We start from the raw sequence: 13,752 nt of genomic DNA, 5'->3' as shown, positions 1-13,752 counted from the left end.
GTATAAAATGTGTTAAGAAATAGTATTATACTAAATAAGAGATGTATTCATCCCTATATCCTCACATAGTAAGGCCCAGTAAACAAATGACTAAATGAATAGGAATATAACTGAAAATTCACTATGAATGATTGATTGAAAGGGAGTTTGACTATATTCTTGACTGGAATTTTAAGATAAAGCATTTCATGTTCACTCTTTTAAGAACTAAGGTAAATATAGATATTAGATACTATATAATTGCTTGGGCCCTGAGGAATATTTTAAATCAAGTTAAGGGTTCTATGTATTAAATCAAACAGCGAAGAATCAAAAAATACTAAAATCCTAGAAATTATTGCTATAAATTTAAAGCATAATAAAACAAATCAAATGAAAAAGAGGGTTTTTTCTAATTATTATGAATATCTAACTTGAAAAAGAGAAAGATGGTATAACTACATCCTTCAAGTATATAAAAGATTTTTGAAAGCTATATAGTGATTAGTTATTTATTGCTATGTTGTAAGTTACCCCTAAACATGGCAAATGCAAATAACAAATATTTCTTACCTCACAGTTTCTGTGGCCAGGAATTTGGGGACAGCTTGGCTGAGTGGTCCTGGCTCCAGGTTCCCTGTGAAGCTGTAACCAAGCTGTAAACCAAATCTGCAGTCACCTGAAGGCTTGGCGAGGGTGGAGGAGCTGCTTCTCGATGGCTGCTTCCTCCACCCCACTTCCCACCTTCCTCCCATGTCCCCTTGATGGAGGCGAAAACTTGTTTTTAAATATTTAAATCTATAACCTGTCTTTTAAAATTACAAAAGCTAAAAAAGTGGATCTCATGGAGGTAGAGAGTAGAATGGTGGTATCCAGAGGCTGGAAAGGGAAGGAGGATGGGAGGGATAAAGAAAAGTTGATTAATGGGTACAAAAATAAAGTAGACAGAAGCAAGAAGTTCTATTATTTCATAGCACAGTAGGGAAATTATAGTTAACAACAATTTATTGTGTATTTCAAAATAGCTAGAAGAAAAGAATTGTAGTGTTTCCAACAGAAAGCAAAGATAAATATCTGAGGTGATAGATATCCCAATTATCATAATTTGATCATTACATATTGTATATATGTATCAAAATATCACATATACCCCCAAAATATGTACAACTATGATATATCCACAAAAATACAAAAGATAAAATAAAATTACAAAAGTTTTTTTTTTCTTTTTTTTTATTTTTATTTTTTGTTTGTTTTTCAGCTCATTATGGGGCTACAAAAGATCAGGCTATATACATTGCCCATGCCTCCCCATCCCCCTGAGTCTGAGCTTCAGTTGTGTCCATTCCCTAGACAGTGCACATCACACTCATCATGTAGGTATGCACCCATCCCCTCCCCCCACCCGCATCCCCCCAATCAGAACTTCAAGCGTGTCCATTCCCCAGGCAGTGCGCATCGCACTCAACAAGTAGGTATACACCCATCCCTTCCACCCAGCCCCAACCTCTGTCCGATACCCAATTGATGTTATTTCCAAATGTGCACTCAGTTTGCTGGTGAGTACATGTGGTGCTTATTTTTCCATTCTTGGGATACTTCACTTAATAGAATGGGTTCCAGCTCTCTCCAGGAGAACCAAAGAGATGCCATATCACCATTATTTCTAATAGCTGAGTAATATTCCATGGTATACATATACCACATTTTGCTAATCCATTCATGAATTGATGGGCATTTGGGTTGTTTCCACATCTTTGCGATTGTGAATTGTGCTGCTATAAACATTCGGGTGCAGATGTCTTTTTTATAGAATGATTTTTGTTCTTCTGGGTAGATGCCCAATAATGGGATTGCTGGATGGAATGGTAGGTCTACTTGAATCTGTTTAAGGTATCTCCACATTGCTTTCCACAGGGGCTGCATCAAAAGTTATTTTTGCATGGTTTTCGTAAATGCCAAGGGAATTTAAAATAAGTTTGTACTTTTTGGTGAGAATTTTCAAAAATTTGTTCATTTAGGAAAATCATATCATTCACAAAACCACTTACAGTATTTGAGTTTCCTGTGCAGTATATCTATATCCTCCTGCAATTATCGCTGTTACATTCACAGTGATTCTCCCTATGGGTATAAGCACTTGTCTACTCTACTATGTCTTCTGGTTTAGTCTTACTTGAGCATTTGCATATTGGTGTGCATATTCTTTAATTTTAAGTTGTTTCTTCTAATTTCTCATTTATATTGCATAGGAAATTTTGTTGACTTTTGAAAAGAAATTATGTGTGTGGTTAAGTTACGTTATCTGTGACTATCATTTCAAGATTGTATAAGGGGCACTGTAAAATATTTGTTATAAAAAGGATGTGTTTGGTAAGATGGGCTTAAGAACGACTGTCATACCAACTGGTAGTGTTACGGCACTATTAATCACCTTATATAAGAAGGCCTTGACATTTGTAGGGAAATACTCTAGAATAGATCTGTCCAGAAGAAACATAATGTGAATCACATGTGTAATGTTAAATTTTCTAGTAGCTACATTTATGAGTGTAAAAAGAAATAGATGAAATTAATTTTTAATATATTTTATTTATTTAATATAACGATATCAGTTCAAAATAATCAATATAAAATTATTGAGATTTTTTTGTTATGTTCATGCTATCTATAAAATATGATCTGCATTTTGCACTTACATAATAGCATGTCCAATTTGGATAAGCCATTCCAAGCACTCAATAGACACTTGGCCAGTAGCTATCATACTGGACAGCACAGTTCTAGAAGTTCCATGAATAGAGAAAATTCAAGAAAGGAAGTAAACTGTGAGCCATCCCTTACCTTATTCACAGGGGCAAAATGACTGTTGCTGCACTTGTCATCTTCCTTCTCTTTTTGCAGCATTTCAGCTCAAAGTCTTGATGATCTAGCTCAAACACGGACCATCTGCAGCACAACTTCTGTGCCAGAGGCTGCGAGGCGAGGTGTAGCAGCCGCTCAGTAAACACAACCACCTGCCACAATTCAAAACTAGAAAGTCAAGAAGGAGAATTCTTCTCTTGACACCTGTCTTCATCTCCCTCTCCTTTGTCCCGAGACTCTCAGATCCCTCCAGACACTCTCCCTCTCCAGCTGCCAAGTACAAAGCTCTTTTCTCCAAATGACAAAGGCTCCAAACTTGTCTGTGTCATCTCCTTTTCCACTTCATGTACCCAGCATTTTGCTGATCCTCATTTAGCTGATGTCCTTGTTGTTTCCCACTGTTAACAAGCTCATTCCTGGTCTAACCTTTAGCAGGAAGTATTTGTAGCCATCATAGGCTAGCGGTTAAAACCACGGGGCTGTAGAGAGCAACACACCTGAGTTCACACCCTGTTTATATCACTTGGAAGCTGTGTGATCTCGAGAGGTAGATTAAACTCTGAGCTACAGTTATCTATAAAATTTAGGTAAAAACTATACCCTGCTTTTAGGGTTGTTGTGAGACTCTGCTGAGGAAATAAGTGTAATAAACTTAGCACAGCACATTGTAAGCAATTAATAAATGGAAGCTCTTAATATTTACACTATTTCCTGAATCTATAATACCTTCCCTACTTTCAGCCACATGTCCAAATCTTGATCATTTTTCAAAGTCTTTCTCAAGTCCCACCTCTTCTCTAAGCCTTCTACAGACTTTATTCTCTCTTCTTTCTTGAGAACTCTGATGTAAACTTACACTGGTATTGACTTCTAGAACAGGACATATAGTGGTAATTTAGTAAATTCTTTAATTAATTAATTGATGATGAAAAGGGAAAGAAACCTATAGCAGATGCTGCTGATACCCAACTCCACTTTTCTCAACCCACCTGGGTTTGTTTGCAATTATGGTGGACAGTTTTACCATGCCCACTGCCAGGCATGTTCTACGTGGTTCTGCAGAAGTTCTCCAGTGGGATGGAGCCCCAGCTGTCCACAACAGCATCCCACTCATTAACATGCCTTTTACAGGCTTTGCTGCCTTCCCTGTCTTACTTCCCTCATACCCACTTAAGCTTCCTGGAATCATCTCCTAAACAACCAACCTGGATCAAAGTTCTTGTCTCAGATTTTGATTTGGGGGAAACCCAAATAAGATAAGAAATAATGTTACTGAGTCCATATTGAATGCCAAGAACCATGTTAGGCATTCTATTCTCATTATCTTCTTTCATATTCTAAACATTCTTGTGGGATTGTAACTGAACCAAACGACGTTCATTTGCCGTATGCATTGGAAAGTCAAACACCAAAATACTGAATTTTTGCAGCAAGAAAGATTTATTGGCAGGTAGCCAAAATAAGGAGACAGGAGGCAGACTCAAATCTGTCTCCTTGAGCTGGGATTTGGGGCATGTTTTATAGTCAGAGGGTAATGAGGTGTGATCTGGTTGGATCTTGCCATGTGGTGATGCCAGGGCTTGACCTGGTTAGATCCTGGATTCTGCCATGCAGTGTCCATATCTTAATTCAGTCCCCAGTCCTAGGTCCAAACACTTAGGTTCCACCCATGGTTGCATGCTTGGTTCATCTGGGCATGCTCAGGTTACGTGATCTTCAACCTGGGGGTCCATGGCAACTGAAAAACAATTCACAACTTTGCTACATGAAAGTTGAACCAGTTTGATCTGCTACAGTTACAGGATCGGGTATGATTACACTCATTTTGTAGTAACAAATTAGAAAGCCAAGACTCAAAATAATTAAGTGACTTGTTCAGGGTTGCAGATAATATTAAGTAGCAAATTTAGCAATCCAAATACTTCTGTAGGTGTTCATTTCTGAGTTAATAATTGTATAGAAAAAGAATAAAATATTTCAGGGTAAAACTAGAAGAAACATATTACAGAAATTAGATCTCTTTCTTAGGTTTAGCCAAAATCTGGCAAACTAAGACATAGAAACAGAATATAATGAAATGGTATCTGGAGACATTATCCATTGAACATTAGATGTCATTTAAATGCCTTATATATAGTCCACTTTCTTTATTCTGGGAAATAGAGACAGGAAGATATGGCGGTAGACAGCTACCCGAATGAGTCAGATTTCATAAGAAGGTATTAAAAGATGAAACTGATTTGGCCTCTGTGACATTGGAGAAAGAATTAGACAAAGGGGAGTTTTCTGAGTGCTTAGATACTGAAAAGAAAGGCTTAGATTGATGAGAAAAATTATTGAGAAAAATTTCTCTTTCATATTAAAATTCTCATTCAGAATTAATATTTTTTAATCTTCCCAAGTCACACAGGCCATATACATAAGGGTGATTGAATTATAACATGAAATGTCAAATCCAATAAATATGGGGAAGGAGATAGCTGGGCAAATATTAAAGGAAGCAAAGGACGAAGAGGTATGTTTTCCATATGCAGAGGCAAGCATGACCAATGCATTTCCCAGATTTTTAGAAACTATATTAGTCAAATTGGAGAATTTAGAAATATTTGGCTAGAATTAGGGAGTGTTACCCAATTGAACTATTGGATGTTACACTCTGTGTTCCTATGGTCTAGCTGTCAAGTCTATAATTCTTAAAAAATAAGGGTGATAAGTTTATATGAGGTGGAGCCCAGCATCTTCATAGAAAATAGAATTGTGCTCTCAGTTTTCGTGAAGTTTGAGAATACTTGATTTTCCTTATATCAATCTCTGAGATAACCAGACAAAATGTATGGTAAATCTTTATTATGTATTGCCTCTGCTGTTGCTATTGTTTGTGTTTGTAATGTCACATAAAATTATGAAGAACTGGTCAATTTGAATTAGGCATTATAGTTTGAGTCCTTTGAATTTTTAAATGTTTTTCACTTATGTTTGACCCAAATGTATTACATCATATCATTTGCTGTAAATTTATTAGCTCTGCTATGAAGTCATTTCGTTTTGAACCCTAGACAAACTTACTTGTAGCCAACTAAGCTTTTATAGCACGTCCTCCAAGACACATTTTAATAAATGTCATTTTCTAAGTGCATTACCTCATGTTTTGGCTACAACCCAGCTGAATCCTGAGAGAATAAGAGAAATGTGCTTTTTGACTGGTTCATCCATATTTTATTTTACTTTTCATTAAGAAATTACTCTTTGAAGAAAATCAATAATCTTCCGTGACTGAAGGGAGAGGTCAGTGTGTTGCAGTGGTGCATTTTAATATCTCAAATCAGACTGCCTTTGCCAGCTGTTGCTGATAGAGTTTTTTGTCCTTTCTTGTTCCTGCAGCCTGGGTACATGGTGACCCCAGGAGAGTGGCTTATCCTACAGACAGCCAGGGCCACTTTTGTGGCCAGAAGGGCACCCCCAATGAGTGAGTACGGCCACCTTTGCTTTGTATGATTTTACTGTCTCAACTGGAACCTAGCAATCACTTTCACTTTAATCCTACTAAATTTCTTAGGAAGACTGAAATTCATAAAGAAGGCCTTTCCTCTCCCTTTTTCTACAGATAGCTGTCATACTATATGACTTAAGATGCGATATCATTGTTATGCAGCATTTTATTTGAATGCATGGAGACTCTGCTTAATAAAAATATAATTATAATGAGTGAGTTGGACCAGTAGTTTTATCAGAAGTCATATTTTTTAAATGTCTTGTAAAATGAGCTATTAGAAGACTGAGTTGTGAGTAGCTGCTAAAAAGCTAGACAGTGCAGTCGTTAGAATTATTTTTGTCACGCTGCCTACTGATCAATCATTCCATCTTTCAAAGTGAGAATCACACCCTGAAAGTCTTCAGTGATTGGTAGGCTTTTCAAGGCAACTCACGCTGCTGTGGACAAGGCCCCTGAGTAGCTAAAACAACAAGGAAGAATGTTCCATCAAATTCCTTTCTAATGTTAATCAGAAGTTTCCATTTCTGAAAGCAAGTCTGTTATTATTATTTTTTTTTTTTACCTAAAAAACAAACCAAAAAACCTCCATAAATCTCACAGTTTTAGAAAATTTTCCCTCCTCTCTCAGTGGTCCATTTCTTTTCTGTGGATACCTGGGGTTGTTGCTGATCTTCTGGTTCTTCAGAACCAATTCAGTTTTTATAAAAGCTGGTTTGGGATGGTCAAAAAAAGAAAAAAGCCACAAAGGCTCCCTCCCCACAAGAGCAACAACAAAAACAATGGCTCAGAATGCTTCAGTTAAGTTCTCTATGCTGCCCACTTATAACTGTGGAGCTTATTATCCCAAGAGATACACAGATTAAAAAAATAGATCCAGAAAAAGGCTAACAAAGTTCATAAAGTAGAATTATCACAAATAATCAAGAAAGCTCAAAAATTTCAGGTGGAGGAGGGAAATCCTTAATCATGCATGTCGTGGTGAGTTTATGGGGAACAAATTAACTTCTACAAAAGGTCCTCATTGCCTATTAGAGACAAGTGGACTAAATTCGGATCCAGAATGGTAATTCTTATTTTAACTTCAGTAACTGAAAATCTCAGACATTGCCAACATGGCAACAAAACCTTCAAGCTATGAAGGACAAAGAAAGCACCAGTGGTAAAAGAAGTCATACAAATCTCTAGTTCTTTAAAACAGGCTATTTTTAAAAGAGCTTTTGTAACAATAAGTTTTCCAGACCTAAGCCAATGACCCACTTATTTCAAACAAAAATGTGCCACCACAAATTTCAGTCCATAAAGATCATTCAAAGACAGTCCTCGCTTAACAGGCAGACATGTTCATTAAAGTATTATTTATAATAACAATATATTGTAAACTATGCATATATCCAATAATATGTGAATAATAATAAATTATGGCCCATGAAGTAAATGAAACATAATGCAACCATTGAAAATTATGTTCGTATGTTCAATAGTTGATTCTGTTGATTTTTCTTTATAGTTTCTGTGTTTTATGTCATGATTATAATTGCCTTCCTCCTCCTAAAAATAATATTCTCCTATATTTCTCTAGTATTTTTAAGGTTTCCTTTCTTATAAATTTCTAATCTACCTGGAATTTCTTTTTGTATAGGCACTGAAGTAGAAATCAAACTTTTTTCCAAATGCAGAACCACTTATTTCAGAATAATTTGTTGAATAATATGCCCTTTTCCTCTTCTGATTTCTAACAAAATTATTATGTAATAAATTTATATATGTTCATTTCTTAACAGTCTGACTTGTTCCAATGTATATTTTAAAGCCTTTCAATTGTTTTAAATGTATATTGATTTAAAATTTTAATAAGTTACTTTAAATTGTGCTTAGTGTTTTATTAGTATGTAAAAATATTTATAAGTATAGGGAAGGCCCTAGAAAGGTGTTCAGCAAGAGTGATCCAAACCACTTTACATTTTTATAAGACCATTGTGTTGCTTTGTTATACCTTCTTGAGCTGTTTCAATTGTTCACAATAAGCATGTATGCAGAAAAATATTAAGCTTTTCTCATTTTGAAAAAAATTAACGGCAGATTTCATTATAGATATGAAACAAGATTATGAATAATTTTTATTTTATTTATGTGCTTATATATATCATAAATTTCTATCAAAAATATGTATTTTTATATTCCCCCCAAATTTTCCAAAAATAAAGAATTGAAAGAAAAGTATGTAAGCTTAGGAAATGGGTTATCTTAGTTATTAAGGCCCTTTTTAAAAAAACAGAAAAACTTTTTCTTAAATGAATATATACCCTGGAGTCAAATTCTGACTTTACCTCCTCACAGTATTGACCCTTGGGCATGGAACACTACCTACCTCAGCCTTAAATTTCTCATAATGCAAAAATTAAATGACAGAACAATAATTCAGAAGAAATTTGTGTTGCCTTTTCTATTTACAAAGCACTCCCATGTTCCAGACTACATCATTTGTTGAGGTCTTCCAAAGGGCCAGTCACTATGCAATATGCTAGAGATATTCCAGCACGTAAGACAGATTTCTTTTTCAAGGATCTCTTGGTCTTCAGGGATAGGGTCAAGAACACCATGGATTTCAGTCTAGTGTTCAATACAGTGTGCTGTCTTAAGACGCAAGTATAATGCTGTCAATGCCACCTGAAGCAGCCCACACACGTACCCCCACCATGGGTTTCCCTAGTTAGTATCTGGCCCAAGACCCTGCTTTTACTGTCGTGAGTACTTATCACCACCTGAATTTATCCTGATAATTAAGTTGTTAACTTTGTTTATCTCCCCCCACTGGGCCCAAAGTTCTTTGAGATAAGGGGCATTCTCTGTCATTTTCCCTGTTGTGGCCTTGGCACCTACAGCATTGTCTGGCATTGTAGTAGGTGCTCAGTGAATTCACTGTTAAATGAATGAGAACAAAGGGGTAACACAAATAAGAATGATTTGCTCCCCAGGTGGAGATCAGTGTAAAGATCTTATCAGAGCTTCCTAACACCACTGCTAAGTGGGTCTTGTTATTATTACTATCATCTGGAAAATTAGGAAGCTGAAATTCAGAAAGATGAAAGTACTTGTTAAAATCCAAGTGACTACTAAGTGGCAAAGGTAGCACATTCTAACTCCAAATCCTGTGCTCTCTAGGCTGCACACTGACACACTTGTAGTAAAACTGGTTTTCCATAGGACATGTTTAATTAGGCCTAAAAATCTTAAACATAGCTGGTAAAAAGTATCATTAATTTTTTTGAAACTCCAGATAAATTTGTGTGTGTGTTTGTGTGTATTTCTCTGCCAATTGAAATACATCTATATCAGAATGTATTTATGTAAACAATTTAGGCAGCTTCAAACCAGGGGAATTTACTTGTTAGAGTGAAATAATATGCTTGTTTGTGTCATCATGTACTTAAAGCAATCCTTAGATTTCCAACTCTGGGAGACATTTCTTACGACTGCATTTAAATTCCATGTCTAGAGATGGTGTAATAATATTTGAGATACAGAGTTTGGCCTTTTGTGCTTTATCTATGACTAACTGAAAGGACTCTAGGAGAAAAACCGGGAGTTTTCTGAAGTATCAAAACAGATGAAACAGAGACTTCAAAAGGAAAACGGAGTGCTTTGTTGTTGTGTGTAACTTTCTTTGACTCTTGAGTTCCAGGAAAGTTGTTCATGACACTTGGGTACAGACCTTTTCTTTGAGATTTCCACTAAAAAGCAAACAGTTGATTGATTTTTGATGCCACCTTCTGGCTACTACAAAAACTTCAGCTTATAAAGGTTATGTTAAAACAACTTTGAACATTGTCTGATGAAGCACCATTACCGAATTACAGACTGAAATGCCTCCCCCCGTGAGGTTCAGATAAGGAGACAGGAGAGATTAAGAGGACAAAGCTCTTCTATTGAAGTTTTTCTATTGATGCCTAATATTAGTACATATTTATGGGGTACATATGATATTTTATTACATGTATAAAATGTGTAATGATAAAGTCAGGGTATTTAGGGTATCCATCACCCAAGTATTTTTCATTTCTATGTGGGGAGAACATTTCAAGTCCCCTCTTCCAACTATTTTGAAATATACATTACAATGTTGCTAACTATAGTCACCTTACTATGCTATCTAACATTTGAACTTATTCCTGGATAAAACAGGAGACCATTATCTTAAGCGAAATAATTCAGACACAGAAAGACAAACAGTATGTTCTCACTTACAAGTGGGAGCTAAATAATGTGTACACATGGAAGCAGAGTATGGAATGATGGACAATGGAGACTCAGGGGTGGGCGTGGGAGGGGGTGGATGATGGGAGGTCTCCTTGGTGGGTACAATGTGCATTGCTCCAATGATGGATGCACTGAAAGCTCTGACTTCACCACCATGCGATATATTAACATCAATATAGCAAAATTGCACTTGTACCCTATGAATATATACAAATAAAAAATAAAGAAAAAAAAGAACTTATTCCTTCTGTCTGACTGTATGTTTGTACCCATTAACTAAACTCTCTGCATCCCCCTCCCTGCTACACACACAATCTTCCCAGCCTCTGGTATCATTCTATTCTCTATCTCTATGAGATCAACTTTTTCAGCTCCCACTTATAAGTGAGAACATACAATGTTTGATTTTCTGTGTCTTGCTTATTTTATTTAAGATAGTGACCTCCAATTCCATCCATGTTGCTGCAAATGACATGATTTCATTCTTTTTATGGCCAAATAGTATTCCATTATGTAAACATATCATATTTTCTTAATCCATTCATCTCCTGATGGACACTTCGGTTGAGTCTGTATCTTTGCTACTGTGAATAGTGCTTCAATAAACATGAAGGTGCAGGTATCTTTTTGATACACTGATTTCTTCTCCTTTGAACAAATATTTAGCAGTGGGACTGCTGGATTGTATGGTAGTTCTATTTTTTGTTTGTTTATTTTGAGAAATCTCCATGCTATTTTCCATACTGGTTGTACTAATTTACAGTCTCACGAAGAGGGTATAAGATTTTCCTTTTCTCTGCATCCTTGCCAGCATGTTATTTTTTTGTCTTTCAAATCATAGTCATCATAACTGGGGTAAGATGGTATCTCATTGTGGTTTTTATTTGCATTTCTCTGATAATTAGTGATGTTGAGCATTTTTTCAATACGTGTTGGCCATTTGTATGTCTGCTTTAGAGAAATGTCTACTCATGTACTTTGCCTGCCTTTCGATGGGATTACTTGGGTTTTTTTCCCTATTAAGTTGTTTGAGTTCCTAATATATTCTGGATGTTAGACCCTTGTCAGATGAATAGTTTAAAAATATTTTCTTCCATTCAACAGATTGTCTTTTACTCTGCTGATTGCTTACTTTTCTGTACAGAAGCTTTTTAGTTTAATATAGTTCCATTTGTCTATTTTTGTTTTTGTTGACTGTGCTATTGATCTCTTAGCTATAAAATCTTTGTCTATATCAATGTCCTTAAGTGTTTCCCCTGTTTTCTTCTAGCAATTTTATAGTTTGAAGTCTTACATTTAAGTCTTTAAACCATCTTTCGTTGAGTTTTGTGTATGATGAGAGATGAGGGTCCAGTTGCATTCCTCTCCATATGGACATTCAATTTCCCCAGCACCATTTATTGAAGAGACTGTCCTTTCCTCAATGTATGTTCTTGGAACCTTTGTCAAAAATCAGTTAGCTATAAATATGTGTATTTATTTCTAGGTTCTCTATTCTGTTCCAGTGGTCTATGTGTCTATTTTCATACCAACACCATGCTGTTTTGTTTATTATAGACTTACAATATATTTTAAAGTCAGGTAGTGCAATTCCTCCAGCTTTATTTTCTTTTTTCTCAAGATTGCTTTGGATATTGAGGCTCCCTTATGGTTCCGTACAAATTTTAGAATTGCTTTTTCTATTTCTGTGAAAAACGACATTGGTATTTTAATAGGGATTGCATTGAATCTGCAGATTGCTTTGAGTAGTATGGTCATTTTAATGATGTTAAGTCTTCTAATCCATGGATGTGAGATGTCTTTCCGTTTCTTTGTGTACTCTTCAGTTCTTTTTTTTTTTAATCAGTGTTTTGTAGTTTTCCTTGTAGAGATCTTTCTACAACTTGGTTAAATTTATTCTTAGGTATTTTATTTTTCTGTAGCTATTTTAAATGGGATTGCCTTCTTGATTTCCTTCTCAACTAGTTCATTATTGGTGTGTAGAAATGCTACTGATTTTTGTATATTGATTTTGTATTCTGCAACTTTACTGAGTTTGTTTATCTGTTCTGAGTTTTCTGGTGAAGTCTTTGGTTTTTCTATATGTAAGATTATATCATCTGCAAAGAGGGATAATTTGACTTCCTTTTTTCTAATTTGGATGCCTTTTATTTCTTTCTCTTGCCTGATTGCTCTGACTAGGACTTCCAGTACTATATTGAACAGGAGTGGTGAAAGTGGACATCCTTATCTTGTTCCAGTTCTTGCAGGAAAGGCTTTCAGCTTTTCCCCTTTCAGTGTGATGTTAGTGGTGAGTTTCTCATACATGGTCTTTATTATGTTGAGGTATGTTCCTTCTATGCCTAGTTTGTTGAGAGATTTTTTTTTTTTATCATGAAACGATGTTATCAAATGCTCATTCTGTATCAACTGAGGTTATCATATGGATTTATCTTTCATTCTGTTGATGTGTTTTATCATATCTATTGATTTGCATATTGTGAAACATCCTCACTTCCCTGGAATAAATCCTTCTTGGTCATGGTGTATTATCTTTTTGATGTGCTGTTGGATTTAGTTTGCTAGTATTTTGTTGATGATTTTTGTGTCTATGTTCATCATAGATATCAGCCTATAATTTTCTTTTTTTGTGTGCCCTTATCTGGTTTTTGTATCAGGGTAATGCTGGCCTAATAGAATGAGTTAGGGAGAATTCCCTCCTCTCTCATTTTCTGCAATAATTTGAGAATTGATGTTAGTTCTTGTTAGTTTGGTAGAATCCAAAAGTGAAGCCATCCAGTCCTGAACTTTTCTTTGATGGGAGAATTTTTATTATATATTCAATTTTATTACTCTTTATTGGTCTGTTCAGATTTTCTATTTCTTCTTAATGCAATCTTGGTAGCTTGTACATTTCTAAGAATTTATCCATTTTCTCTAGAATTTCCAGTGTATAGTTGTTCATAATAGTCTCTGATGCTCTTTTGTATTTTTGTGGTACAAGTTGTAGTGCCTCCTTATTTGTTTCTGGTTTTATTTATTTGAGTCTCTCTCTTTTTTTCTTGGTTAGCCTAGCTAGCAGTTTATCAATTTTGCTTAACTTTTCAAAAAACCAACTTTTCATTTCATTGATCTTTTGCAATTTTTTTCTTGGCTCTATTTTGTTTAGTTCCACTCTG

At 35.4% G+C, this 13,752-nt stretch overlaps 1 protein-coding gene across 1 annotated transcript in view; it reads left to right on the top strand.

Annotated features, from left to right (window-relative positions):
• Window positions 1–1,793: 1,793 nt before the first annotated feature.
• SLC44A5 (solute carrier family 44 member 5) overlaps window positions 1,794–13,752 on the top strand; it is a 59,755-nt gene continuing 47,796 nt past the window's right edge. The window contains exons 1-2 of the mRNA XM_069478088.1: window positions 1,794–1,851; window positions 6,226–6,310. Coding sequence (XP_069334189.1) covers window positions 1,794–1,851; window positions 6,226–6,310 — 143 coding nt within the window. The remainder of the gene's footprint in view (window positions 1,852–6,225; window positions 6,311–13,752) is intronic.

Source organism: Eulemur rufifrons, chromosome 8 (genome assembly GCF_041146395.1).
Source record: "Eulemur rufifrons isolate Redbay chromosome 8, OSU_ERuf_1, whole genome shotgun sequence".
Lineage (NCBI taxonomy): Eukaryota > Metazoa > Chordata > Mammalia > Primates > Lemuridae > Eulemur > Eulemur rufifrons.
Note: the sequence above shows the minus strand (reverse complement) of the source record. Positions and strands in the feature narration are given on the sequence as shown.